This window comes from Phaseolus vulgaris, chromosome 6 (assembly GCF_051622355.1).
Source record: "Phaseolus vulgaris cultivar YP4 chromosome 6, ASM5162235v1, whole genome shotgun sequence".
Taxonomy (NCBI): Eukaryota; Viridiplantae; Streptophyta; class Magnoliopsida; order Fabales; family Fabaceae; genus Phaseolus; species Phaseolus vulgaris.
This window is the reverse complement of record NC_143503.1, coordinates 31,482,970-31,509,971: the sequence shown is the minus strand read 5'-3', so window position 1 is coordinate 31,509,971 and position 27,002 is coordinate 31,482,970. Positions and strand designations below refer to the sequence as shown.

General features: G+C 31.4%; 3 protein-coding genes across 3 annotated transcripts; 1 reads left to right on the top strand and 2 right to left on the bottom strand.

The window, feature by feature from the left end:
• Nucleotides 1-4,539: 4,539 nt before the first annotated feature.
• Nucleotides 4,540-6,156, bottom strand: LOC137833146 (phosphoenolpyruvate carboxylase, putative (DUF506)). Its single transcript, XM_068641510.2, has 2 exons — nucleotides 5,613-6,156; nucleotides 4,540-5,362 (listed from the first exon to the last, which is right to left on the bottom strand). The coding sequence occupies exons 1-2, from the start codon at nucleotides 6,082-6,084 to the stop codon at nucleotides 4,845-4,847; spliced, it is 990 nt and encodes a 329-aa protein (XP_068497611.1). The 5' UTR covers nucleotides 6,085-6,156; the 3' UTR covers nucleotides 4,540-4,844.
• Nucleotides 6,157-17,536: 11,380 nt separating this feature from the next.
• LOC137832174 (umecyanin) lies at nucleotides 17,537-19,468 on the top strand. Its single transcript, XM_068640203.2, has 2 exons — nucleotides 17,537-17,988; nucleotides 18,963-19,468. Exons 1-2 carry the CDS (start codon nucleotides 17,820-17,822, stop codon nucleotides 19,328-19,330), a joined length of 537 nt encoding a protein of 178 aa, XP_068496304.1. The 5' UTR covers nucleotides 17,537-17,819; the 3' UTR covers nucleotides 19,331-19,468.
• Nucleotides 19,469-19,865: 397 nt separating this feature from the next.
• Nucleotides 19,866-26,087, bottom strand: LOC137832173 (transcription initiation factor IIF subunit alpha). Its single transcript, XM_068640202.2, has 9 exons — nucleotides 25,620-26,087; nucleotides 25,345-25,503; nucleotides 24,745-24,890; nucleotides 24,301-24,668; nucleotides 22,999-23,114; nucleotides 22,317-22,454; nucleotides 21,405-21,617; nucleotides 20,785-21,003; nucleotides 19,866-20,261 (listed from the first exon to the last, which is right to left on the bottom strand). Exons 1-9 carry the CDS (start codon nucleotides 25,788-25,790, stop codon nucleotides 20,169-20,171), a joined length of 1,623 nt encoding a protein of 540 aa, XP_068496303.2. The 5' UTR covers nucleotides 25,791-26,087; the 3' UTR covers nucleotides 19,866-20,168.
• Between the last annotated feature and the right edge of the window lie 915 nt (nucleotides 26,088-27,002).

Genomic DNA, 27,002 nt, shown 5'->3' with positions numbered 1-27,002 from the left:
TTGTCTGATAATAATTATAAAATTGTGTGATAAAAAGAGGCATGCATACACAAAATCTGATACCCCATTTCAGGTATGGTAGTACAAAGACATGAATCAAAATAAAGAAAGAAGAAAGAAAAGACACATGATTGTTTCATTGATTTGTCTTACCCACTGAATCTATATACCATTTTTGGGTTTTCATTCATATTTTACTACAAAATAGTGGTCACCAAAAAAGTCATTTGCACATAATTCTTTGTCTATCTGGTCAATTTATTCAAATATTTTTTTATACACATATTTCCAAGCTTTATCCATTTACTAAATATTACAAAATAATTAGAGATTGTCACATGTTTTAAAAAATATAGTAAAGAATTTCAAAGATAAATTCTTTTATATTTCATGTTAAAGTTCATTGATTGCTCTTTCCATAAACTTATAAATAAATGTTGGTAGTAACCTCAAGAATCAATGATCCATTTCCTTTAGTAAGGTGGATATAGAATATGATTATTAATATTGTAGGCTTTCTGAAAAACAATGGAGAAGTTGTAAGTTTTAATGAATTTACTAAATTTAGTTATATATTTTTATACAAACTGGGTAGAGTTGATTTAAATTTCAGTTCAGTAATGTATTGTAATTAAATTAAATAAAAAAATTTATAAACTTTAAATTAGATAGGGTTCTTGTTTCGGTATTGAGGCTCAGAGAACTATTGCTCAATGCACTTGCCTGTCGGTCTTCTCAGCCTTCGATCCTCCTCTCTTACCTCTTTTCCTTCCTTTCTCGTCTCCTCTCACGGTCGTTTAAGAACACAGACTTTGATGATACTTGCAAAAGACACTCCGACGATCAAGTCAGTAAAGGATTTGACTTTTGATTGTCAAAGCACTGTGGATAATGACGTACTTGATTCTTGGAATCTGCGTTATTTATATTACCTTAATGAGCCTTTGTTGGTTAGCCGGATTAGGAGATTGGTTTGTGTTTAGGGTTGCGCTAAATAATCTTTAATTATGGATTAACCTTGTTGACTTGGTCAACCCATAACTCGTCACTGTGGGTCGGCTGGTCGCGTGTGGACTCATAGACCCTGTCATCGCAAGTAAGCGATCAGATGACCTGTGATACTAATCGCATCGAATTGATTGTCCAACCGTACCAGTACAAATACTAAATGTAGTATTTATATAATAATTTTAATATATATATATATATATAGATGATGTTACAATTAACTATATAAAAATTAAAATATAAGTGATAATAATGAAAATGATATTTAAATATTTTATTATTAAAATAACAATAATATATAAATAGAAGATTCAAATATTCAAAATTTGTTTTAATATAATTAAAATCTCTTTAAAAAAATCATTATTTCTATTTTATGACTACCTCTTTCAAAACCTTAGGGGATGGAATTTGGATTTCATAATGCTGATCTACTTATTTGTAAAATGACTTGGTTAAATTACTTTTACTTTATTTACTTTATGAGAGTTAATTGAGTTTAAAGAAGTACTTGAGTTTGATATAAGTATTTCTTGTTGCCCAAGAGTTGAAATAAGATTAAAAATCATAGAATTGCATACGTTTTATATTCAGAATTTTAGTTTGTGTAATATACATTATAAATGTTAAATTATGCAATTAATATTTACAGTAGATAATTTTTTGTAAGTATATGAAATAATGTATTTAAAGTACTCATTTTATATATTCTAAAAAAAAACAACCAATTCATTTGAAATAGATAATTACAAAATTTGTGTAGAGATTAAATTAAAATAATGGAAGAGGGGATTACAAAGATTTATTTAATGTTTAAACTAAAATAATAGCACTGTCTTTAATTTAAGAGTATGATATTTGAATTAATATATACAGTGGATATATTAGTTTTAAATGTGAGAAATTAGAAGTTTGATACCTAAAAGTACGGCGTTAGAAGCAAAAATGTTAAATATCTACCTTTGCTGCACTCTTTTAGCTAAAATTTGTTTTAAAATTTCTATTCTAAAAAACCTATTCAAAAAATGATCTAAAGATTTTTTAAACAAATAATTTATAAATTACCTTTATGGAAGGTAAAATTATTATTTTAGAAATTATAGAGTATAAAAAGAAAAGGTCAAAAACAATTTAAATAAAAGAATATTTAAAGGAATTGAAAATTATATTCTGATGCAGTGTGATATGATAATAATCTTGAAGTGGAGCTTATCACATGACATGATTGTAAGACAAAGCTTCCACAAAATATATATAATTGTTATAAACTTTTGAATGTAATATTGGCCTAAGCATTTATTGTGTAGAAATGCAGTGACGGATCTACTTTAATACGTGTGGGGTCATTGCTCCCACTAGGATTTTTTATATTTTATTCGTAATATATATAATTGTTTTCTTAAAAAAATAAATAGATATTATTCAAGGATAAACTCAGTAAGTCTATTATTTTTTCAAAATGAAAAAAAAATTAAAACTATATTGCATATTCAACTATATGTTTATATTAATTATGATATATATTAAAATTTTAGACGATATTTTAAATATGAAAATGTAAGGACAGATAAATTATATAAATAAACAAATATATGTATATATTTAAACTGTTCATGCATAAAATATTTTAAAGCTAAGCTTTTAAAACTAGCTCACATATATTTCCTAACATAAAATATGTAAAAACTCTTATATTTTCCAAACTCAAAATAGTTTACATTTTTTTATCATGATTTTATATTTTAACCTGCGTTTTTCAAATTAGTTACTATTTTTAAGAATTAAATATGTTTTTTATTTTTATATTATAATATTAATTTTTTTCTAATCTAAATTTTAGATGTTATGAAATTTGTAATAAGTATTAGTGTTATTTTTTTTAAATAATAAATTTTTTTTGGATTATATTATAATATTATAACATGTGGTTAATAATAAATCAATATAAAATATTTTATTGTACTTTATAAAAAAAGTCCGTTTGACACGTAAAAATAGTTTTTAGTATAAGTTTAAAGTTTGAACTTAAAACTAAAACTAATTTATGTGAAATTATAAAAACAAAAATTATATTTAATTTTTATTTCTTTTATAAATTTGAATCAATTCAACTTATTTATATTTGATTTTATTTGATGACAAACTTGTAAGAATCAAACTCGTCAAATCTTATACTTAGGTCCGATCTGAACATTTCTTTGAATATAAATCTTTTTGAACATTAACTCGTTCAGTTTGCTAATTTCGTGTTTGGCTTGCTTTCAACATTAAGTTAAGGTCTTGAAAATGGATTTCAACAAATATGGACATTTGAGAGTTATTTTCGAAAACTAAATATTTATGTTTTACAAGGGAGGGAACAACTAAGAGAGAAAAAAAAAAAGTAAAACTAATTTATTATTATATTTGTTTCGACACCTTTTCTTTTTAAAAGTGTTCTTTAGTACACTCAGTTTGAGGAGAGGGGTTTATTACCCTTTTAACATTTATATTTATACTTTAGAAACGATGTAGGACTTTTTTAACACTATTTTTTAAAATAATATTTTCAATTTTTTAATGTAAAATACTATAATCACAACTCAAATGGATATGTTTTTTTTTCTTCTAAAAACATACTATTTTTTAAATAGTAATATAAAAACTATTTTTTAAATAGTAATATAAAAACTATTTTGTTACCATTTTATTCTTTCGTATATTTAATTTTTTAGTTACAAGTAGATTGATATTTCACCTAAATCAATAAAACTTGTAATGTGAATAGAATTTTTTTTATAATAAATGTTTTAAACAAGAGTATAGACGACTTCCTACCTAAAACATCCAAGATGATTAAGGATAAGTATACATTTTTACCAGTATTAGATTATTCATCTAGCATATTATATGGTATATATAGAAACATCTCTAACTTCTTTTTATGATTACGATTATGTCTTAATTAAGTAATCAAAATTAATTATTTAAGATCCAATGACTTGTGCTATGATGTCTGCTTTTAGGTCAGTACCCATAATCCGGCAGACCTATGTCTTTACAATAGATAATAGTAATTTGCATTACATTTCTTTTATTCATTTTAAGAAAAGGTTTTAGAAATAAACTTGTTTAAAAAAATTAAATTGTTTTTTTTGCCTTTGGTTATTGTGAAGTTTGAGCCCCGGGTTAATTTGTTATGGGATTAATTGACTATTAACTGGTTTTTTGTTGTTCCGATTGTAAATTGCCTAGATTAATAACTTTACTAGTTTCTAGTTAAAGGCTTGTATCCACTTCACTTTTTTAAATAAAAACAAGTGGTAAAAGATTTCATTAATAATTGGTATCATTATCTGGAGACCATAATTGAAAAGTGGTACAAGTAAGTTGCTTAGAGTGAGAGTATCTTATTTTCTATAAGTGGTAAAATGAATTTGAAAAGAGTAGAATAACTTATATATTAATATAGCATGTGGTGAATATTTTATCCACGCATGCTAAAGTTTGTTGTCCATGATGATGTGCCACTGAGTTATAGAATTCGAAGGCTGCACAGAAAATAGATCATTTGCCATTTGCTAAGAAACTGATTCTTTATCTTCACTGTACCATTTATTTTAACATTATACTTCTCAAACAAATAGAAGAAATGTTAAAAAAGATGAACTTTGCTTGCTAGTTGCCACATCTATGATCTACCTAAAAGACAAAAATATATGCCAGAAGGTGCATCAGAGAAATTGTTCTCAAGCACTTTTTTGGCCAAGGCACTTCACATAATCATCCATCAACTCCCAAGTTCAACCATCAATAAAAGAACTTGTATAGAACGAATACTACGAATGTGACTTCAATTACACACCAAGGTTATCAGAATTAAACAAAGCTGTCAAATGGCTGATTCTGAAACCAACATCAGTGGCATAATCATCAACCCTGCAATTCTGTGTTTTCACAGGTCGCACTTCAAATCCAATGGATCTATTAGGAAACAAAGACTCAGAAGACAAAGGTGATGATGCCCTTTTGGTTGCTACTGCATTAGTTGTTCGCTTGTAAGCACTGAACCACTTGGCTTGCATGTACACATTTCTTCTCCACGGTGGTATGTGCAGGTTCATTCTTTTCATGGAACCCTTAATAGCAGTGCACATTAATCTCACAACCTGTTTCAGCTCATCCACTTTACCCACAAATATCAACGGGAACACATTTAGCAAGTCACAATATTGATTTGTGGGACGAGCAATTTCAAATTCCAAAGCAAGGCATATTTCAACTACATAGCGTTTTCCCTTCAAATTGACATCAATGTACTCATAGTTACCAGCTGTTAATCTTCCATTTTTCTCCCACTTGGTTTTGCAGAGCCCTGCAAAGAGAGGGTACAATTCATCAAACCAAGTTCCCTCACACAGATCCTTCTCAGTAACAATACAAATTATAACCACACACATACTGGTATATATGCGGCATCCTTGCATATAAAACTATAAAGTTAAAATTCTTTATTCTAATTTGACAATATTGTCATTGGCATACAAAAAAAAACATCATAAAAAATTTGTGTGGATGTTATAATTTAAGGACCAAAACAATAGTAAAATAGGTGTTATACTCACCAGCATCAAAACCTTTTTCCCTCATCTGAGACATCAAGTGGCGTTTTGAATTGTTACCAACAACTCCACATGCAACTTCAACCTCTCTCCTAATTTTCTCTTTTGCGTCCCTTTCATCCACGTCATCCTCTTCGTTTCCAGAAAACAAACTCCGCAACATTTCCATCTTCTCCGAATCAGACCACTCAGTTTCCTCAAGCTGTTCTTCACCGCGCTCTTCCTCAAAGGGAATAACGCCGCCCACTTCTTTTTCTGCCGTTATCTCGTTCTTCTCCATGAAAGACTTCACGAGATCAGACAAATCGGTTAAACTCTCCGGCGAGTGCTCGCTCCCGCTGCTCTCATAGAACCTCACACGCGCCACGTCAGCGTCAAACGCTGCTGCCACTCTCTGAAACCTCACGGGAATCCTTGCCATGTTGTATGAAAAAATATTATGCACCCCTTTTTCTCTGGTTTTCGCAAGGAGCATATAAGGATAGGAGAAAATAAAGCAATGGTGGGGGTTACACTGTGTTATTGTTACATGTGACGTTGAAATGTTGACATTGTGTCTACACGAAAGAAGAGGGAAATGGCATCATTATTTATACATAAATGTTGAGCTGAAACACTGAAGAGTTTTTTTTATTTTTTTGTATAAATTAAAACTTATGAATGTAGGCCAATTATTGAACTGGTTTGGTGAACCTGACCTCAAGAAGCGTCTCGGTTCAGTGGTAACTGTTGTTCAATGAATGAACATCTTCTTATCAAAGAAGATTAAGCACAGTCAAAACTCAGTTTATTTGCATAATTACATGAAAAAAAAAAATATAGAATTAGTTATCTCATTGTCATCATTAAGGGAAAGGAAAGTTTACTTCTATTTTGTTATAGGAAATACTTTTATTATAATTTCAGTTATTTCTAACTTTTGTGTCATAAAAAGCATAATTGTACATAATGTTGACATAAAATTAAAATGGTGATGATTACTTTCATATCTTCAATTATAAATTTAATATTTTATTATACTATTTTGTTTATGTTCTTTATTATTATTTTTATATAATATTTTATTATAAAAAATTGTCAAATGAATGTAAGTAAAAAAATGATGTCAAAAAATAAATTTTCAAATAAAAATAAAAATAAAACACATATTTTGTTATTATATAATATAGATTGCATCTCATGATCATTTCATTTTTGGTAGATCTGTTTTTATTTATATCATAGTCCTAGTGATACTTGATCAACCAGTGTAGATAAAATATATTTAAGATTTATTAAGTAAAAAATAGACACAGACTTTAAATTAATCTAACATTTCTATTTAAAATATGATGTTGAAAAATCTATTTTTTAATTAAGTATAAGGCGCACTAAATATTGATTGAATATATATCAATTAATTAGTTTATTCTATCAATGGGTAAGTAGTTCTGATAAAATTTAGGAATGGTACATTATTGGCATTGGGGCAATTTATTATTCATTGAAAAAAAATGTTTTAATTTTTGGGGCAATTGGTATATTTTAATGAGTTTTATTTTTCTGTACTATAAGTTTGTTTATAAAGTTAATTTTAAAAAGAGTGGTGCCAATGCCAATAATGCAACATAAATATACATAAATTTTTGCAAATACACTGTAAGGTGAGTTCTGTTTGGTTAATTATCAACCTATATATAAAGTAAAAAAAAAAAAACTATTTGAGAAACTTAAAAAATATTTAAAATCATAATATCACCATTGAAATTGTACCGGTATGGCCGAGAGGTCGAGACCTTAGAAGACTTGGCCGAGAGGCCGAGACCTTGGAAGGCTTGGCCGAGACGACCGAGAGGTCGAGACCTTGGAAGACTTGGCCGAGAGGCCGAGACCTTGGAAGGCTTGACCGAGACGGCCGAGTGGCCGAGACCTTAGAAGACTTGGCCGAGACGACCGAGACCACTGGAACATGGCCGATGGCCGACCCATGCCATGATGATTTGGCCGATGGCCGACCCCTATTACAGTTAACACTCAAACCAAAATCAGTGAAGTTAATCTATCATTAAGAATTAGGTAATGCAAACCTAAGAGGTGTCCACCTCGATAAATGGGCCCAACAAGGTAGGCCCACTAGAATAATATAAATAGTACACATCCCAAGGAGTAAGGTATGTCATTTATCACTCTGAGAGTTGACCACCCGCTTTACTGACTTGAGCGTCGGAGTGCCTTCGCAGGTACCCCCACCATCCGGTGTTCAGCCGAGGCCAAGGGCCGAAGGAGAAGCAGGAGGACGAAGAGAACCCCAGTTCACTACCCAGTCACCTGACCGACTGAAGGAAGGAGAAGAAGACTTCAATAGTTCTCTAGGTCCCATCTCCCTAGCAGGAAAAAAATAATATTATCTTATTAAACTATATTTAAGAGTTTTTAAACATGATCACAATGGGTTTAACGAAATAACATGAAATTTGTTTGGTGTGAAAGTCATGTGGGTTTGATTGTACAAATCAAAACAATGAACCACCAAAACCATTTTAACTCAATTCATTTTGATGGTTCAGGTGAGTTGAACGTCACGTTTCGTCCACTTTCACATCCTTACCTAAGTTGGACAAAAATAACCATGTTAAAAAAAATGAATTAATCCTTATATTTATGTTATAAGGAATATTTATGTTACTAAGAATATAAAATATATCATATACTAATATTGTAAAATAGTTTTATACTATATGCAAAGAAAGTTTATTAACAATTACAACCATTAATTTTTTAAAAATCATATGATTATTTTGTCCTTGAAGACTTTACTTGGTGGATTTAAGGGAGGAGAATTTTTACAAACTAGTTTCAACTCTTTACTTTTTAATATTCTAGAACAAATGTTTTTAAAATTTAGCTAAGAAAAAAAATATTTTCAATTTATTTATAAGAGATTCAGGTGCAATCTTTAGCCATTTTTTCTACTTAATGTTTTAAATGATTATATTAAACTATTTAATACTATAATTTACAATATTCATCTTTGATTATACTATCTTATATTAAAATATTTAATAGTTTAAAGAAACTGAACTTTGAATATATTATCTTACTAAAATATTTAATATACTTTAAATACTCAACTTTAACTATATTATCTTACATTAAAATATTTGATACTTTTAAGATGTTCAACTTTGACTATATTATTTTATATTAAAATATTAATGTTAAATCATATTTAACTATTCTAAGTATAAATTTATTTCAATAAAAAAAATTAAACAATTACTACTTTTACATTTTTTTAATATTTTCTTTGTTTCAAATTTAAATATTAATTTTCTTTTCTAAATAGGAACAATATTATTTATTTGTAAAAATTTGTACGATTTTTTTTTCTCATTTAAGAAATCATATATTTGTGCCATTTAGATTTGTTTCAATGAAAAAAGTGAAAAAAATTATTTTAAAATAAAATAATCACGCATGCATCTCATCAAAGAAGCTCTACAAAGGAATAGAGTAGGAAAATCAATGAAAAAAAGTTAAAATGTATTATGAAAATAGAAAAATAATTACTTATTATAAGATAATGTGAGGAATGCAAACATAAATAACTGAGTACTTAGGGTACATATAAGGTTTATTTGGATAAACTTCTCTTTGATCGCATCATACTATTTATTTTATATTCTTTCATTTCAAATTTAACATTTAAAAAATTAAGTTGATAAATGTAATTTTTTTTTAAATGTCATATATATATATATATAAAAGAAACAACGAACATGAGGACCTCAAAGCCTGGCCCACTGAGGGAGAAATAAAATGTGGGCCCATTATTTACACTCAGTGATATATTTGTGCCCGTTGTTCCATTTTTTTTCCCTACTTTACACTTCTGTAGTCTTAAGTAAGTTGCGACGTGGAAATTTGGCGCTGTTGTGCATGCAGAAGCTTCTGTGATTTTTTATTTTTTATTTCTTTTATTTAGATGCAACTGAGAATGTTTTTTTAGAGAACATAGAAATGTCATGTGTTGTGTTTAAATGAGACCAGGTTCAATGAACCTCAAATAAAACGTCCATATTCATTGAATCAAACGCAGATTTTATGTAGAGTCTGTCCAACGCAGTCATCTTAGTGAACTAAGTGAAAGATTGATGATTTATTTTTAGTTCGTTTATTAAATTAGAAGTTTGAATTTGTTTTTATTATAGTAAATGAAGATGAATATTCCTTGTCTGATGTGATGTTTTAATGTAGCGTATGTAATCGCACGTAATCGTAATGAAAAAATAGAGGTTTTGATGAACCCTAATTGTAGAGAAAAATAAATATAAAAGAAACTTTTATTCAACACCCCTCAAGCTGGGGAGTAGATATTTGTCAGGCCCAGCTTGGATTTGAGAGTAGAGAATTGTGCGGTAGCAAGGGCTTGGTGAATATGTCAGCAACTTGCATTGCAGAAGTAATGGGTAGTAGTTTGAGGAGACCAGAGTTAAGTTTTTCACGAACTAGGTGGCAATCAATTTCGATATGCTTGGTTCGTTCATGAAAAACTTGATTGGAAGCTATTTGAAGGGCAGATTTGTTGTCACAGTACAGGGTTGCAGACTGGGAGAGAGGAAGATGTAAATCCTGAAGGAGGTAAGACAACCATTGTAACTCACATGTGGTGGTGGCAAGGGCTCTATACTCGGTTTCAGAGGAGCTGCGGGAGATAGTTGACGATTTCCATGATATTAGGGAGTCTCCTAAGTAGATGGAATATCCAGTGACAGATTTGCGTGTGGGAGGACATGTTGCCCAGTGTGAGAAAAATATAGTCCTTCACCAGGGGTGCCCTTGAGGTAACACAAAAGACGTGACAGCTTGCTGATGATGAGTTGTGGGTGTAGATATGAATTGGCTTAAATTGTGGACAGCGAAGGCGATGTCTGGTCGCGTGTTGGTTAAGTAAATTAGACGTCCAAGGAGTCTTCTGTATTGAGAAGTGGCATCAGCATCGAGAGGTGAGCCTTGGTCGGGAGAGAGACGGGAGGTGTGAGTCATAGGAGTGGCCACAGGTGCAGAGTCAAGCATGCCAGTTTCTTGAAAGAGATCAAGAGTATACTTGCGTTGACTTAAATGAAGACCAGTACTGTTGCGAGCAATTTCCAGTCCCAAAAACTAAGTGAGATTACCTAAATTTTTTATCTTGAAGTGATGGTGAAGGGATGCAGTAATTGTATTGATTTCCTCCGTGTCATCACCACTTAAGAGCAAGTCATCAACATAAAAGAAAAGTAGAAAGTTTGGCGTACCATTGGCGACCAGCTTGACGAAGGCCATACAAAGACCGTTGAAGCTTGCAAACATGCTGGGGAGAAGGAAGAGAGAGGCCAGGTGGGGGGGGTCATGTATATCTCTTCATGGAGATCACCATGAAGAAATGCATTATGGACATCAAGTTGTTTTAAAATCCAATTTTTGGTAGTGGCAATAGCAAGCAGAAGGCGGAGGGTAGTGAGTTTAGCAACAGGTGCAAAAGTGTCTAAGAAATCAAGTCCTTCAAGTTGGGTAAACCCTTTGGCAACAACTCTAGCTTTGTGACGCTCTACAGTGCCATCAGAATGGTATTTGATTTTATATACCCATTTACAACCAATAGTTTTCTTTCCTGGAGGGAGAGGGGTAAGTTGCCAAGTATTGTTAGCAGCAAGAGCTTGAAGCAGCTCATCTTGCATGGCAGATTGCCAAGAAGCATGTTTGGAGGCTTCGTTATATGTCCGAGGTTCAGGATGAGAATTGATAGAAGAAATAACATTTCTAAAATTGGAAGATAAGGAATTGTAAGACAATATGAATAGGATATCTACTACTTACAGTGTTGGTTGCAGTGTGGAAATCTGCAAGATAGGCAGGTTGTCGATGAGGACGAGCTAATCTTCTTGGAAATTGGGGTGATATGCTTCCTGGAGATGCAGGCGATGATAATTCTGATGGAGGTGCAATGTTGGATGCAGGAGCAGAGGCACTATTTGTTGGAAGATCATAAGATAATGAGGCTGGTGGAGGAACAGTATTGGGTGCAGGAGTAGAGGCACATGGCTCGACAGGAGGTGCAATATCAGAAAAAAAAATCAAAAGCAGAATTATATGCATTAGAAATAGGGAGAGATAAAGTGTTAGGGTCCTTAGGCAAGCCACTGTCCAATTTATATGGAAAGTGGTTTTCATGAAAGATTACATGTCTTGATATCTTTATGCTATGAAACTTTAAATTTAAGATAATATAACCTTTTGTATTTTGCGGGAAACCAAGAAAAATACCTTTGATAGATCTATCATCTAATTTTTTCCTATGTGCAGTAATGGTACTAGCATAACAGAGACAACCAAACACTTTTAGAAAGGAAATGTCATATGGTTTTCCAAACAACTTTTCATGAGGAGTGATGTTATCAAGTAATGGAGTAGGAATAACATTTATTAAGAAAACAACATGATTTACAGCAAATTCCCAAAAAATAGGAGGAAGATTTGCTTGAAAAAGTAAAGTCCGGGTTACATTTAGTATGTGTTGATGTTTACGTTCTACAATGCCATTTTGTTGTGGTGTTTCAACACAAGATTTTTGATGTATAATTCCCTTTGAAGCATAAAAATTTGACATAGCAAACTCAACACCATTGTCAGTACGAATCGTTTTGATATTAGTTTTGAAATGATTTTGAACGAAAACAGTGAAGTTAATGATGTGTTGACGCACTTCAGATTTGTTATGCAGTAGAATAACCCAAGTATAACGCGAGTAATCATCAACAATAGTCAAGAAATAACGAAAACCTTGCATAGAAATTATGGAACATGGTCCCCAAATATCAAAGTGTACCAGATAAAAAATAGCAGAGGTAACAGTATTACTTAAAGGGAAAGGAAGTTTTCTCTGTTTTGCACGACTACAAGTGTCACATACATGATGAGTATCAATAGTAATAAAAGAGTATTGTTTGCTTAAGACATGTAATCTTTCATGTGAAGGGTGTCCTAGTCTATAATGCCATAGTGTTTTGTCTGTGATATTACAATTAATAAAAGGAGCAAAACATTGCGGTTTAGAATGACTAGAAGCAGGCAAGGTAGTGACAAGGTACAAGCCATCGGTGGCTTTAACTGTACCAATCCTCTCTTGAGTGAGATTGTCTTGTATAATGCAGTGGGTTGAAGTGAAAGTTAAAGTGCATTTAAGTTGGTGTGTGAGTTTAGAAACAGATATTAAGTTTAATTGAAAATGAGGCACGTATGACACATTAGACAAATAAAACTGATCAGAAAAACGTACTAAACCAGAGTGGCATAAATAGTTTGGCCATTTGGAAGACTAATTAAGACATATTTAATTTTAGTATAAGTAGTAAAAACGTTCAAATTGTGACAAACATGATCAGTGGCACCAGAATCAATAATCCAAGATTCTTTTATAGAAGATAGTGAAGAGAGAAACTTACCTGTTGAAGAATGCTCAGTATTGGGGATTTCATCCGTAGAGATGGTGCCGACTTGATTAATTTGAGTGTGAGGGGCAAGGTCCTCAAGGTTTTGCTGACGCAAAATGTGGTAAGGAATTGGCACTGTTGTGATGTAAGTTGAATCCCCTTTACATCCTGTTCTTTAGGAAAAAGAACAGAAAAAGTGTCAGTAGTAATCATATTATTGGCTTGGGATGTCCAATTGGTGAATTTGTAGCCAGGAGGGAACTCATGCTTTTTATAATAGGTGTCAACAGTGTGGCCAAGACGATTACAAAAAGTGTAGACTTTTATAGTAAAAGAAAACTTTGAGGTTTTAACATTACCAGAAGGAAAACCCACTTTGCGAAAACAAACAGCCTCAGTATGACCATATTTACCACAAAAATTGCATGTAATAGTGTGACTACTATTAAGACTATGAAGACTAGGGTTTTCATTAAACATTGCCTAAAAGATTTTTAAAACCAATCAAGATTTTGAAAGAGAACAGAAAAAAAAAACCAAGAACAGCAAGGAGGGAAATAAAAATCAGAGAGAAACGCAGCAGAACTCTTCATTCGAAGAGCTCTGATACCATATTATAGTAAATGAATATGAATATTCCTTGTCTGATGTGATGCTTTAATGTAGCGTATGTAATCGCACGTAATCGTGAAGAAAGAGAGGTTTTGATAAACCCTAATGGTAGAGAAAAATAAATATAAAAGAAACTTTTATTCACTTGTATATTAGAGAGGAAAATACATGGTGTATATATAAGAAAAAGATTAAGACCTAGCTGAAACAGAAAAAGGAAAGTTGGGTCAAACAAACAAAGCCCAATAATTTAAAATAGAAAATTAAATATATTAACAGTAAGATTTCTTAAGTATTATAATTTAATTAACTTTATTTCTATGATATTTTTTAAACTAAAAATATTAAGTTTTTAAAGTTTTAAAAATTAAATAAATATTTGTCATTTGTATTAGTTTATTATGGACTTAGTTGAATATTATATCTGAAAACCCGAGCCAATGAGCCATTTTCTTTTCACTTTTTACTATTTAACATTCATCATTTTTTGTAAATTTTATCACCCACTTTTTTGTGTGAATTTTATCTGGCACATTTTATTGACAAAGGTTTTTTTTTCAATGTATTTTATCAGCATGTTGAGAATAACATGGGTCGCTTTACAAAAATTATAATAAAATGATACAAGCACATGTAAGTATGCACTTTATAGACAAGCAAAATACACGAAATTTTAAAAAATGCGATAGTGAAATTCACGATTGATAACAGTTGTATATTAAAATATGTAATTAAAAATCTCTGTTATGAAATTAATTATTCCATACAAGTACTGGTGTTTTGGTATGCTAATATCTGTTATAGGGGTGGTGTAGATAGAAAATGGTTTTGGTTGTGCATGTTTTTTACTTTGGTTGATTTGAGAATAATAGTTAACAATAGAAGAAACTGGGAATTAGACTTTGAAAGTATTTGGACCGAGAATAGTTAGAAACAAAAGTATATGGAGGGTGAGTTTGGAAAGTGATATCTGCAAAAGGTAAAATTCCTTATAAGAGTACACATTTGTTTTCTCTTTCTTTATTTTCTCAGTTATAATTCTTCCATCTTTCAAAACTTTGGTCAATTTTTTTTTTTAGAATATCTACAATTTTTGTAAAATATTTATTTTGGGTTTTGATACAGGTATGTTCCTTCTCCTTCCATTATATTCTTTTCCTTTATATATTCTCCCTTCTTAAAAACTTACATGCAGGAATGTTGATGTTTTAGGAGAAAAGAGTCTTCGGACATGATCTTATGACAAGGGAAGTTAGTTTGATTGTGTGCTTACATTTATAATATTTGATTTCTAATATATGTTTTTTTTTAAATAAACTTTTTATTGATTAAAACTTCATAATTCAATAAAAAATTATAAAAGAATAAAAAAAAGTTAACCTTCCAGCAAAACAAAATAATTAAAAAAAACCTGTGAAACTTCAAAATTTTATTTTGTTTAGATTATTTATTGGAATTTTAAGAGTTACATTATAACTATGAGTATGTGTTTGGTGTGAATTTTAGAAAATTTCTTTTGATATTAGCTATCAAACTTAATTTTTTATTATTTTATATTTTAAATTAGTCTTTATTAATCTTTTGGATACTAATTTAAAATTTAAACTATTAATAGTATATTAGTTTTTAAAATAATATCTAATTTAGACAATACAATAACTAATTATTTTTTGTCTTGTTATTTAATAGTTTTTTTTTTATGTTTTATGGTTATATGTTAGAAAATTATTTGAAATAATTGTTTTGGTACGATAATGATCATACTTTTGATAAGGATAAATAAACTAGTTATAAAATAGGGTTTAATCATACTTTGATAATTCAAATAGAGTATAATAATATATTTTTACATTACAAAGTTGAGTAAAAATATAATTTTATTTATTTGTTAAATTAACATTTTTAGTCATGTCTTTGATTACTAAGGTGATAATTGAAATCATAACTTTGAATGAGAAGTTTATAGTACAAATTACATCTTGATAACATGTATGTTGACATTCTCACATGAGTATAATTAGAATAATATTATGTTTAGACTAGTCATTTAATTAGAATAATGTAGGTGTAGTATTATAAAACTATAATAAACAATTTACAAAATAAACTTCATGGAAGACCCTGTAAATTTGCACTATAACAATTTACATGTATGTTGGTATTCAATAGTTGTAAAGTGTCTTATCGTTTACAAAATCAATTGTAAATTTGCACTCAAAGTTTCTTGCGAAAGTAGTATTCTAAAATAGAGTTTCTCTATTTCGTTGCAGCATTGTAAAATCATGATGAACAATTGACAAAAAATAAATACCATGGAAGACCTTATGCAATTGGTATCCTTGTCTCTTCTTCTTCAGTCACCATTTCTTGTTCTTTCTTCATCAATTCTTCCTCATTCAACTTTCCCCTTTGCTACATTATCACTGCATCACAAATGTTACTCTCCAAACTCCAAAGTCATTGAAAAATTAAAATAAAAAAACTGCATATAAAATGAAATCAATCATAAAAAAATACCTCTTAAATGGTTTTCGCACGCTCCTTTCGAAAGTCCCAGAAGACTCCAAGCTCTGAAGAAACTCAAATCATTGAAAATTTGAAGTCATATAATAAGATCACTGTTAAAAAAACAACTTTCACTAAATTTTAATAATAATTTGGTGTTCAAAATTTATTATAGGCTCCAATTTTTTTCATCTTAACATTTTCTTAAATCAAACAGCTGCAAGTTATTTTTTTAAATTTGGCCCATTGAAACTGTTTATAAATAATTTTATTTAAAAAATAAAAAAAACATGCATCAAATAATAAAGTTAGTTGTGTTACATGTTCTCTTCAGGATAATTATTTCTTAAGATTTGAAACCATGTTTTTATCCCAAATTGCCAATTTCCAGAGCGTTCCACTTTGAGTACACTAATGAATCCAATAGGTCATAAGTGCCATTCTATATTCCCCTTTTTCTTTGTCATTTTTTGATATGGTTGTTGCCTTGTTGCTTGCATAATGTTTCATTTTATCACGAACTTTTATTGTACATAAAGCTTAAATTTCAATACAGTGGGGTTGGGGAAAATACATTTTAAATTAATTTGAGTTTGTATTAGTTGGACATTTTAGTCCTTAACATTTCAATTTGAACTTTATTTTAAGTTCACTTAAAATAGGTACCATTTAAAAAAAAATTAAAGTTGTTATATTTTTTAAATTTATTTTGTATGAAATTATAGTGTTGAGAAAAGAATTTCAACAAATATATAATATTGTTCTAACCGGAAATGAATTCGAAAATATCTCAATGAGAATTGAATATTTTTTTATAAATAAGCTTTTCAATTAGTCTTCAACAAAGATGAGAGATTTACCTTCTGAAAAAAAAAAAAAAACTCTGCAAGAAGTCCATAGAAACACAAAGATTTAAATTAACAATATGATTATTATTCATTACTCTATAATGACCACTCTCATCAATAAAAACTCATTAATCTATTCATAATGATTATTAAATACTTTGAAAACTCGGTTAAAGAATATATATAGTTAGATTCTTTAATATTTCAGAACTTACGGTGGTTAGGCACAAGTATCAACTTATCTTTTTTAGACTAAAATTAATTAAGATAAAACATTCTAAATTTACTTTAAAGTATTATAAATAGAAAAGAAGCAGGGGTATTTTTAAAAAACGTATTCATATAAATGTATGAATTACTAACATTTTTGTTATCAGAAAATAAAAAGGGCAAAAATGGTTCATGAAAGGTGAAAATTTATGGAGGTGTTTCACTTTATTTTTTTTACGAAAGAGGGCTTTCACTTTAATGTGGTGAAGAGATAAAAAGAAGGGCAAATGAGTACATAAACAGCTAGAGTTTTCCATTTACAGATACTGCAGAGAGACACACACACTAAGCAATTGACAATTGGTTGCAGAGAGTGTGGGAGGAGAGCCACAACTACCAGTCCTTGTTGTGCTTCCTGTGAGTTTGGAAGAGTAAGGAAGCTACCTGGAAAGTCATTCCTTGCCCTGCAAAACACATTATTTATAATCACAAACCACCTTCTATTTTCGTCACCACCAATCCATCACTCTCTTCACGCACCCACCACTACCTTGTGTGAGTCCGAGGAATATTGAAAAGTGAAAATGGGTAAAGGGATCATTTTTAGTGTTGCACTGGTGGTCCTTTGCCTGGGTGGAAAAGGGGTGGCAGGACAGGAGCAACATGTGGTCGGAGCAGACCGTGGTTGGGATCCAACCTCAGACCTTGTTTCCTGGTCTTCTGGCAGGCTCTTCAGGGTTGGAGATCAAATTTGTAAGTCTCCCATTTTCCTTTTCTTTTTCTTTACCAAATAGGCAAATTCATTATTTTCTTATCTCCTTTTCCTTTATATCATGTCTACCCTTCCCACTGAGTTTCATCATTCGTCTCACCACTTTCTTGGTTCTGATGAAATGGAAGAATGATGAAATATACGATGCTTTTATTTTATTTTTTACTTTTTATTACAAGATCTGGGTCTTGGCATTGATTGTGATGATACTTATGTTATCGGAAAATAAGGAAAAATAATAGGAGAGTATTACAGGTCAGCTTTCAAAGATTGTGTTTCCTTCTGTTCTGTGCATTCATTTAACCGGAGGAGGAGCCCCGCGGTTCATACATTGTGTATCTTTTAGGTTTATTTTTATATATACACTCACTTATTAATACTGGTAGCGTTAAAAAGTGAAAGTATAGACTTAGCTCCTTTTTGGTACTTTGTTTTAGGATATCTTTTGTGAACAAATAAAACCTAACATTGCTTGAAGAGATGGTAAATTAATTGAAGCACGCACTTAAAGATAGAAATTGAGTTAAAATTGCATGTATTATTATTCGGTGTGACTACTAGGTAGCATTTAAACCTTTCTGTTGAGTCTTGAGAATAGTTGGTACAAAATTTGTGGATCAATTTGTTGCTTTTATTATTATATATACATATAAAGTAGGTAGCACTTTTACTTTTTTAATTTGAGCCGATACTTTGTTGTATTAAAAAAATTATATTAGTGTTATAGTAGCATGAAGGATGAAACGATGACTTCAAAGACATAAGTGTATTATTATTCATACAGTATTTCTCTATATGAGAAGAAAAATGCTAACAAGACTTGTGTTGTAACATCCTTTGAAAAAACAATTTTTTTAAGGTATGATGAGACATTGTATTTGTTGACTTTATGGCGTGTTTCTCTATTTTAATATGAATATGAATAAAGAATAACGCGAGGATTTAATACGAGCAGGGCTGACATACTCAGTGGCTGAGGGACTAGTGGCTGAGGTTGAAAGCAAAGAGGAATACGAAGCGTGTGATGTGAGAAATCCCATAAAAATGTACACAGAGGGTTTGCATGCTATCCCACTTGAGAGTGAAGGAATGAGGTACTTTGTGAGCAGCGAAGCTCAGAACTGCAAAAATGGTCTGAAGCTACACATTGAGGTTCTGCCAAAGGGCCAAGGCATCGCAAACAAAAAGTATTCCACCCTATCTGATTTTGAGGCTGCCGCGCCCACTACTCCTTCTGCTGCAACCCGTTTTGGTCACAGCACTGTGTTACTCCTCACTCTTATGTTTTGCGTCATCATTGGCCTTGCTTATTCACATCTTTAACTACCCTATATGTGAGGACCATTGCCTCTATCTATGTATTTAGATACTGTTTTGGGAGTTGGGACCCTGCTATGTTCTTTTTTTTTAATGCGACTATATGTCCAGCACTCTAGTTTAAGAAAGATATTTGTTTTTGAATCTTCTTTTATGAATTTGTTATATTGAATTTTCTTCAAATGCCATTTTTAAATGTCAATATTGATGAAATTGTTCGGTGCATTTTACAATTCACGAATGTTAATCAATCATCAAATTTACTCTCTCAAATAATGAAAATATACAATGAAGTTTAAAGTATTGATATTCATCAGTTTAATCCATGCAATTGACTAATGTTGTGAGATTAGTTTAAAAGATTTTTCAATACTTTCGAGACTATACTCAGTAATTTCTAATGCTTAAGAAATTTATATAATTTTATTGTTTAAAAGACTTTTTAGAAAAAAAGGATAATACAATAAAAACTAAATTGATGGTTTTTTAATGATAAAATTGATGGTTTATATAAAATAATTTGCACATACACGGAAAACACTTATAAAAGTACATCATATTTATAACTCATACTCATACAATATGTTTCTTTCTATAATGTTAATAAGAGGTAGATCCTGTTTATTCAATGCACCGGGGTAAGCTCCATACCATATACTCACATTTGTAACCCGATGAAACCCCATTTTCATGGTTTAAAAAACAAAACAGTCTCTTACACTCGATTGGCATTAAGTTAATAATATAATCTCGACGACGGTGCCCAAAATGTGAAAAATATACATGGATATCATCTTTTTTTTTATGCTGCATTTTTTCCGAACCAATCATTGGGGTCTACATGTCACTTGTCTCTCAGGATAACATAACTGGATCCATTTGCAGTCTTCTGTATTTTAGAGATTCTCTTCAGGATCTCAGCAAATGCTTGCTTATCCTGCATGTAGCAAAGAAGCACAGGATGCGGTTTCAACCAAAGATTTAAAAATTCAACCAATGATGCTATTATGTCACCGTTAGACCAGTTTAGCCATCAATCCAAATGAATCACACAAAAATTTTAACTAAATAAAGTATACAAAAAGGTACAAATTAGAATCAGATAAGCATTCTTATCCTCACACGATACATAGTTCATGCATCCAATCTCTATCCAAAAGAACAAGGTAATATAAGATTATTAGTTGCTATATTAACACAAGAGTCGCAAATCGTTATGAAGATTATTAAAATGGCAGCAGTTCCACAAAAATTAGATGCATTACATAATTTCCAAAGTCCTGGAGCCAATTTGTAAATATTTATTAAGAATTTGCCTGTGCCTTCGGCGAGTATGGAACAGTGAAAAATACCCTTTAATTTTAAAACATACTGTGGACATGGCATACACAATTTGATTATAATAACAATAAAGCAAACACGTCCACTTCAGTCGAGGATAGAGAAAATTTATCACTTACCTCCGAAGATCTTAGTCTTGCCTTAAATTTAGCTACAAGATCCTGAGTGGTCACTGGAGTCTTCTGCCTTAAAACAGCCCTAATTTCTTCCTCACTCACAGGTCCAGAAGCTGTTGCGGAAGACCCAGGTTTTGATGATGATGATGGAGGTGTACCTTTGGGAGGTGCATTACTTTTAGATGCAGATCCATTTACATCTTTGGCAGACGACTTTGGTTCCTAATTTAATAAAACAACAAATAATTTCAATGGTAGTTATAGGAAAACCTGTTGGATTAGCATTTAAAAATAAGTTCTTTTGTCACGGCACAAAATTTATTTGATAAAAGATTCTTCTAAAATCTCAACCAATACACAAAAGCCATATGGTGTTTGCATCCGCCATTGAAAAATTGCTTCAAGGATAAATTAAGAGCACCTTCTCTCCAACTCTTCTAAAGAAAAGTTTCCAACTAAGCAGTATCAGCTTTGCAATAAAATGGATCTCTAAAATAAGTCCAACACCACAGTAATTGTTCGGTGCTGAATTTATAGAAGTTATCCCAGCAGCCAACACTTTTGTGAAAAAGTAAAGCAATAATTGTAATCATCAAGCAATCTTGCGAAAATCAGTGACTTACATTTTCCTGCTTCACCTTCTTTGGTGTTGCAGTATTAGTTGGTTTTACTTCTTCATTTGATTTTCTCTTTCCCTTTGAAGACTTTGAAGATGGTGTTCCACGAGCAGGTCCTGTTGCTGTTGGCTTTGAAGGGCTGTTGTCAACAGGTTCTTCCTTAGGGGCATCCTTAGTCTTCGTAGCAATCACAGGAGGATTGCCAACCTCATCATCCATCTAGGCAAAGAAAAGTGACTCGTTAATGCTAGGTTTTCCAGGATTCCAATGAAGTACATTGAATGAGAGAGAAATAGACGCAAAAGATACTGAAAACTATGTATGGACTACACAACAGACTCCATTTTATATAGGTTGATTGCAATAAATACAAATAATTCTAGGAGATTTAATCCTATATACATGATATGATATGCCAAAAGATCGTATTCAAATAAATATGATTCTAATTAGATATCCCCATAACGATAAATAGTATAACTAAACAAGAAAAGAAATCATAAAATACAAAAAGAAGAATAAATGCTTTAAGAGTTCATTTAATATACTCTAAAATATTCTAAAGATAATATTACCATATATTTCTAACATTATAAAATGAGCTATTCTAACTTAATCTCACAAAACCAACTTCTAAAGTAAGATTTGCACTCAGTAATAAACCACAATGTGACAGTATTTCTAGTTGATGAGAGATTTTTAATAAAATAAAAAATAAATCACCTACTTCCCATTTTAGAGAAGTAAAAGATGTAAAAATTCCGTAGCTTCACCACAAAAGGCATTGCAGTTTGTACCAAGTTAAGTTCATTCTTTTCATCGTATTAGTGGACATGGAACAATTAGCAATTGTAGAACTACTATAAAAAAGTTAAAGAAAATGGCAAAACTGAAAAGAAAAAAGAACAAAACTCATACATCGTCATCGTCGTCATCTTCATCCTCTGCATCAGATTCATTCAGACCACTAGCTTTCCCAAGCAGCTTCTTCAGCTCTTTCCCAGATTTGCTCAGACCTCCCCCTTCTTCATTATCTTCATCCTCCTCCTCCTCATCCTGCAATTGTAATTATAGCAATGATTTAGGAATGGCACAATAACACAAACCAAACATGAAAATGTCTTTATCAACTCCAATTTATACCATATGTAGAACATAATATAATACATCAAGCATCCCTGTAACCAAAATGTCAATACCAGAAAATGGCTGAAAGCATAGCATACTTCCACGTGAAAAGGAAACCAAGGTACTCATGGAAATGAGCAATGAGCAAAGTAACTCCATTAATAATTGCAGTTTAATCAAGTATTAAAGTTCTAATCCTGGAATCACAAAACAGGTCACTCAGTGATTACTCCAGAAATTTTTCTCTTAAAAACTTATCTTTATGTAACCAAGAAATCCACTACTGATTTTGAGCTATCTTCTACTCATAACAAAGATTAATTAAATATATTGAAAATATAACATATAGGAAGTGACAAGAGAAAAGGAAAGGAGCAGTTAATAATGTCTGTTGTTTCGATAATTTTGATCTCCATAAATAAATCCATACCCAATACATCAACTATGAAATATTTAAGGAGTTGAAACTAACCTGTTTGATTTCAGGAGGAGCAGGAACCTCAGGAGCCAAATCCTCCCTTTCCTCGGGATCATTTCCAACAGCTTCATCGTCATCAGTGAAAATCTCCTCATGCTCCCAGTCATCACCTGTAAAAGATGTACGAGTCAAAAGCAAGAATAAGCATGTGTATTTGTTGAAGTGTCCTGTGAGTTTCAACAAAAAACAAACTGGTTAATCTATGCTTATGTAACATAAAAACCATCTACTCATGCTTTCAACTTTCAGTTCATACCAATTTAAGATTGTAATCACTTGCAATGATTGGGACAATATTCAAGTAAATAGATCAATCAACTCAATTGTTAAACTAATTAATCATGCAGTAACATCAATCCACTGTCACTCACCGTAGAAAACAACTCACGGGTCCCCAGAAGTTCTGCCATCAATTCAATAATTGGTTTTAAGATAAAAAATTGGGAATAATTCATGAACAAACATATAATTCGTGAGTTCATATTTACAGTTTACTGTGCATGCTTGACTGATCATCTTAGAAATATTATATGGGAAAAGTTGCACAGATTCTGCAACATGGAAAATGACACTTTATTGACCGGAGACAGAGAAGTCTTGCATGTCTTACTGGTTTCACAGAGTCTCAAGTTTGTCAACTTTCAAACAAGATGTTCTCATGAGCTAATTTTCATAATCTTTTTTTCTGACAGCATTTTCTAATAGACTATTAGAAAAGTCATAATGCTAGAACATAAATAAACTCTATTAGATGCATTGAAGATGCACCTGCCCTGTAATATATTTTAGGATTCAAAACTCTTAATAAATCATGCACGTACAACAAACTTATGGCAACGGGTATTGAAAAGCTATATGAATTCTGTAATCCCGATTATATCCAAGGCCAAAATAAATACTTAAAAACCTGATTTATATGAAGCCTATATTTGATTCATGGAAGAATTCGGATATGCTTTTTACTCTCTAAGCAATATCCTCCATCAAGTAAGCAGATATACAAGTAACAACAATGAAGCAATCAAGTTAGATACTGGAAAAGACGAACACTTTAAGAACTCCAATAAAACTGAACCAGTTTTAACAGAGACAACAGTTTCCTCTCATCTCCAGCATTTAATGATGCATATCCCCCGTCAGCTGTTGCATATGCAATATGTTTATTCTGATTAATTATGGAATGCAATTGCATACAAGATAGGCCATCACTTCATAAAACTAATCAGAAATAAATGACAATCTTTGCCACCATTTTCATCAGTAAACATAATGAATGAAGAATGCACAGATACTGACCCTTCTCAACATCGTCATCCTCTAGATCATGATCCCCTCCCCTTGGACCTTCTTCATCATCATCAGCAGGTCTTTTATAAAGCCCAAGTCTATTCTTCCTTTCAGATTTGTCGTCTTCATCCTCCTCTCCCTTATCAGAAACATGACCTTCTTCCTCCTCACCGGTTTTTTTACGGCTTCTCCCTCCACCTGTGTTGCTTTCCTTCTCATCAAATTTTCCATGATCACCAAATGCAGCTGGGCCATTATTTGCTGCTTTCATCATCCATCTCTGATATCCATCTGCAGTTTTCTTTCTATTCTTCATCTTCTCTTCAGCTTCCTCCAATGTCAATTGCTTATATTGAGCAACCTTGTTAAAGTTGTACCTAAAAAGACAAACAACAAATTTCATAAGAGCATTCTTCTCGCAGTCAAACACAATCCTTAACACAATAAGCGTACCAAGAACCAGCAGGAATGGCAACAAATTCCTTCCTTTCCTTCATTAGCAGGTAATATGTAGCCGATTGTGAACCTTCTAGATGACCCTGGTACTGGGACTGACCTGTTTCGTCCTCCAAGAGCCAAGGCTTGTTCTTGTACTTCTCCTATGTAATGCAACAAGAAAGTTTTCATTTAGAAAAAACGTGATCTATTACAATTCCCAAGTAATTATTCACTTCCTTACTTTTTGACTAATATAGATATAGATATAGATTCGTAGAACCCTTCTCAATATAAACAAAAATAATTGATTCACACTAATTAAGAAAATTATTAAGTAACCTATAATCGTAAATTTTTTATTTAAAAATAACATTTTCCAGAATACCCTCTTTTGAAACTTCATATATCAGGAATAAAAGAGAGTAATTGGAAATAAAACCTCAATTGATTGAAGACATTTTAGAGATAATCTCATGCCGTCAACTGGTTGAGATTTGCTTGCATTCGAAACTGAAGAGTTTCTAATTTTTCAGTGACCATTTATTTTGAGAAATGAGGTGCTTTAAATACCATGCAGGGAAGTTATAACTACGAAGCAATGGCAGACTTCAATACCCGCAAAGTATCAGTAATTTGGCGACCGAGCAGTCCTTCCTTCTGCAGAGCCCACTTGTTCTCAGCACTTTTCTTCTTCGAAAAATCTGGTAAACCGGTCATGAACCTTCCAATAAAGTAGTTCTTGTCATTGGTAGAACTTGCACGAACATTATATTCCTATCACAGACAAACCAGTGAAAGATTTCACCACATCATGATCAATTACACCGAATAAATTAAAGTCAGAATACGCGAATTCAATAACAGCAAAAGTAAGGGAGAACAAATCGAACTCGAATCAGGCGAGTAAGGGTGACACCACAATCGACGCATTTGGCGCGGTTCTCCGCCATGGTTTTGCCGCAGCTCAAGCACAGAGTCATGTGCTTGCAATTGCTTCCGTAGAGATCCGTCGTTGATCCGCATCCGCTACAACTCGATTTCAATTGCAGGTCCGCCGACATTTCTCCTCGTCTCAACAACAAACTCTAAAGAAAACGTTCACTGATTCCAAGAAACTCACAAATCCTAGGGTTCCTTTTTTACTGAATCCTAGGGTTCTATACTTCAGATTGCTGTCCAAAATTTCTGTCTCAGCTTCAAATGGCAGAATTCCAACGCAGCGCACACGCACGCAGCATAAAACGAATGTTCCATTCTGTTTCTGTTTTTCTTTCTTTTACCCTTTTAAGCAGTAATTTACGTGTGTCTGTATATATATGTAAGAGTAAAAAATGAGCAAATTTTTCCACATGACACCTGATTTTTCTTTTTTTTTAAATGTTAAGAAATACATATCATTTTAAAAAAAAACAGCAGAGTTGGGCCTCTACATACAAATCCAACAAATACAAAGAAAAAAAATTGAAAAAGTTGTACCCTTTTTTTATTTCACAACTTCTTACCATATCAATTTTGAACATGCACCCTAACATTTTTCAAATTTTCCAAAATTACAATTTAAAATTTAAAATCTTATTTTGAAAAAGAAAATCCAAAATACAAAAAAATTTATTCCAAAAAAAATTAAAATGCAAAAATACATTTTGAAAAAAAAAATCTAAAACACAAAATTTGAAAATACATTTTAGAAAATAAATTCTAAAATTCAGAAATATGTTATAGAAATCAAAATCCATAAATATATTTCAGAAAAGTAATTCTTGAAATATTTTTTTATCAACACTCTCTTTTCATTTAAGGTTATTTTCATTATTCCAAAAATAGTTTTTCATCATTTGTGTGATAAAATGGGTGCACGGGTAAGAATTGATATGGTGAAAGAAGATTTGGCTTTTTATTTATTTAAGGAAATTTTTGTAAGTAATTGCCTATAAAAAAAAGGCAGACCCTACATTTTTCTTCCTGCAACCCCACAAATTTTTAAATCCCGAAACTGACCTTCACCTTTTATTTAAAATCGGGATTTGGAAGTGTGCTATGGATTCATCAATTTGAAAGTGAATCATATTGTTTTCTGAATGAGGGGGTGTTCCAGAAGCAAAGTTTGTATAAATTGTTGATTTTCGAATAGCTGAATCCAGAAGTCTAATTTTCTATTACGAATTGGTGGATCCATAATATTTTTTTTCAATTATGAATTTCTGAATCCGGAATGCATAGCGGATTCAAAATGGTTTTTTTAAATATGGATGATCTACACTTTTTTATTTTGG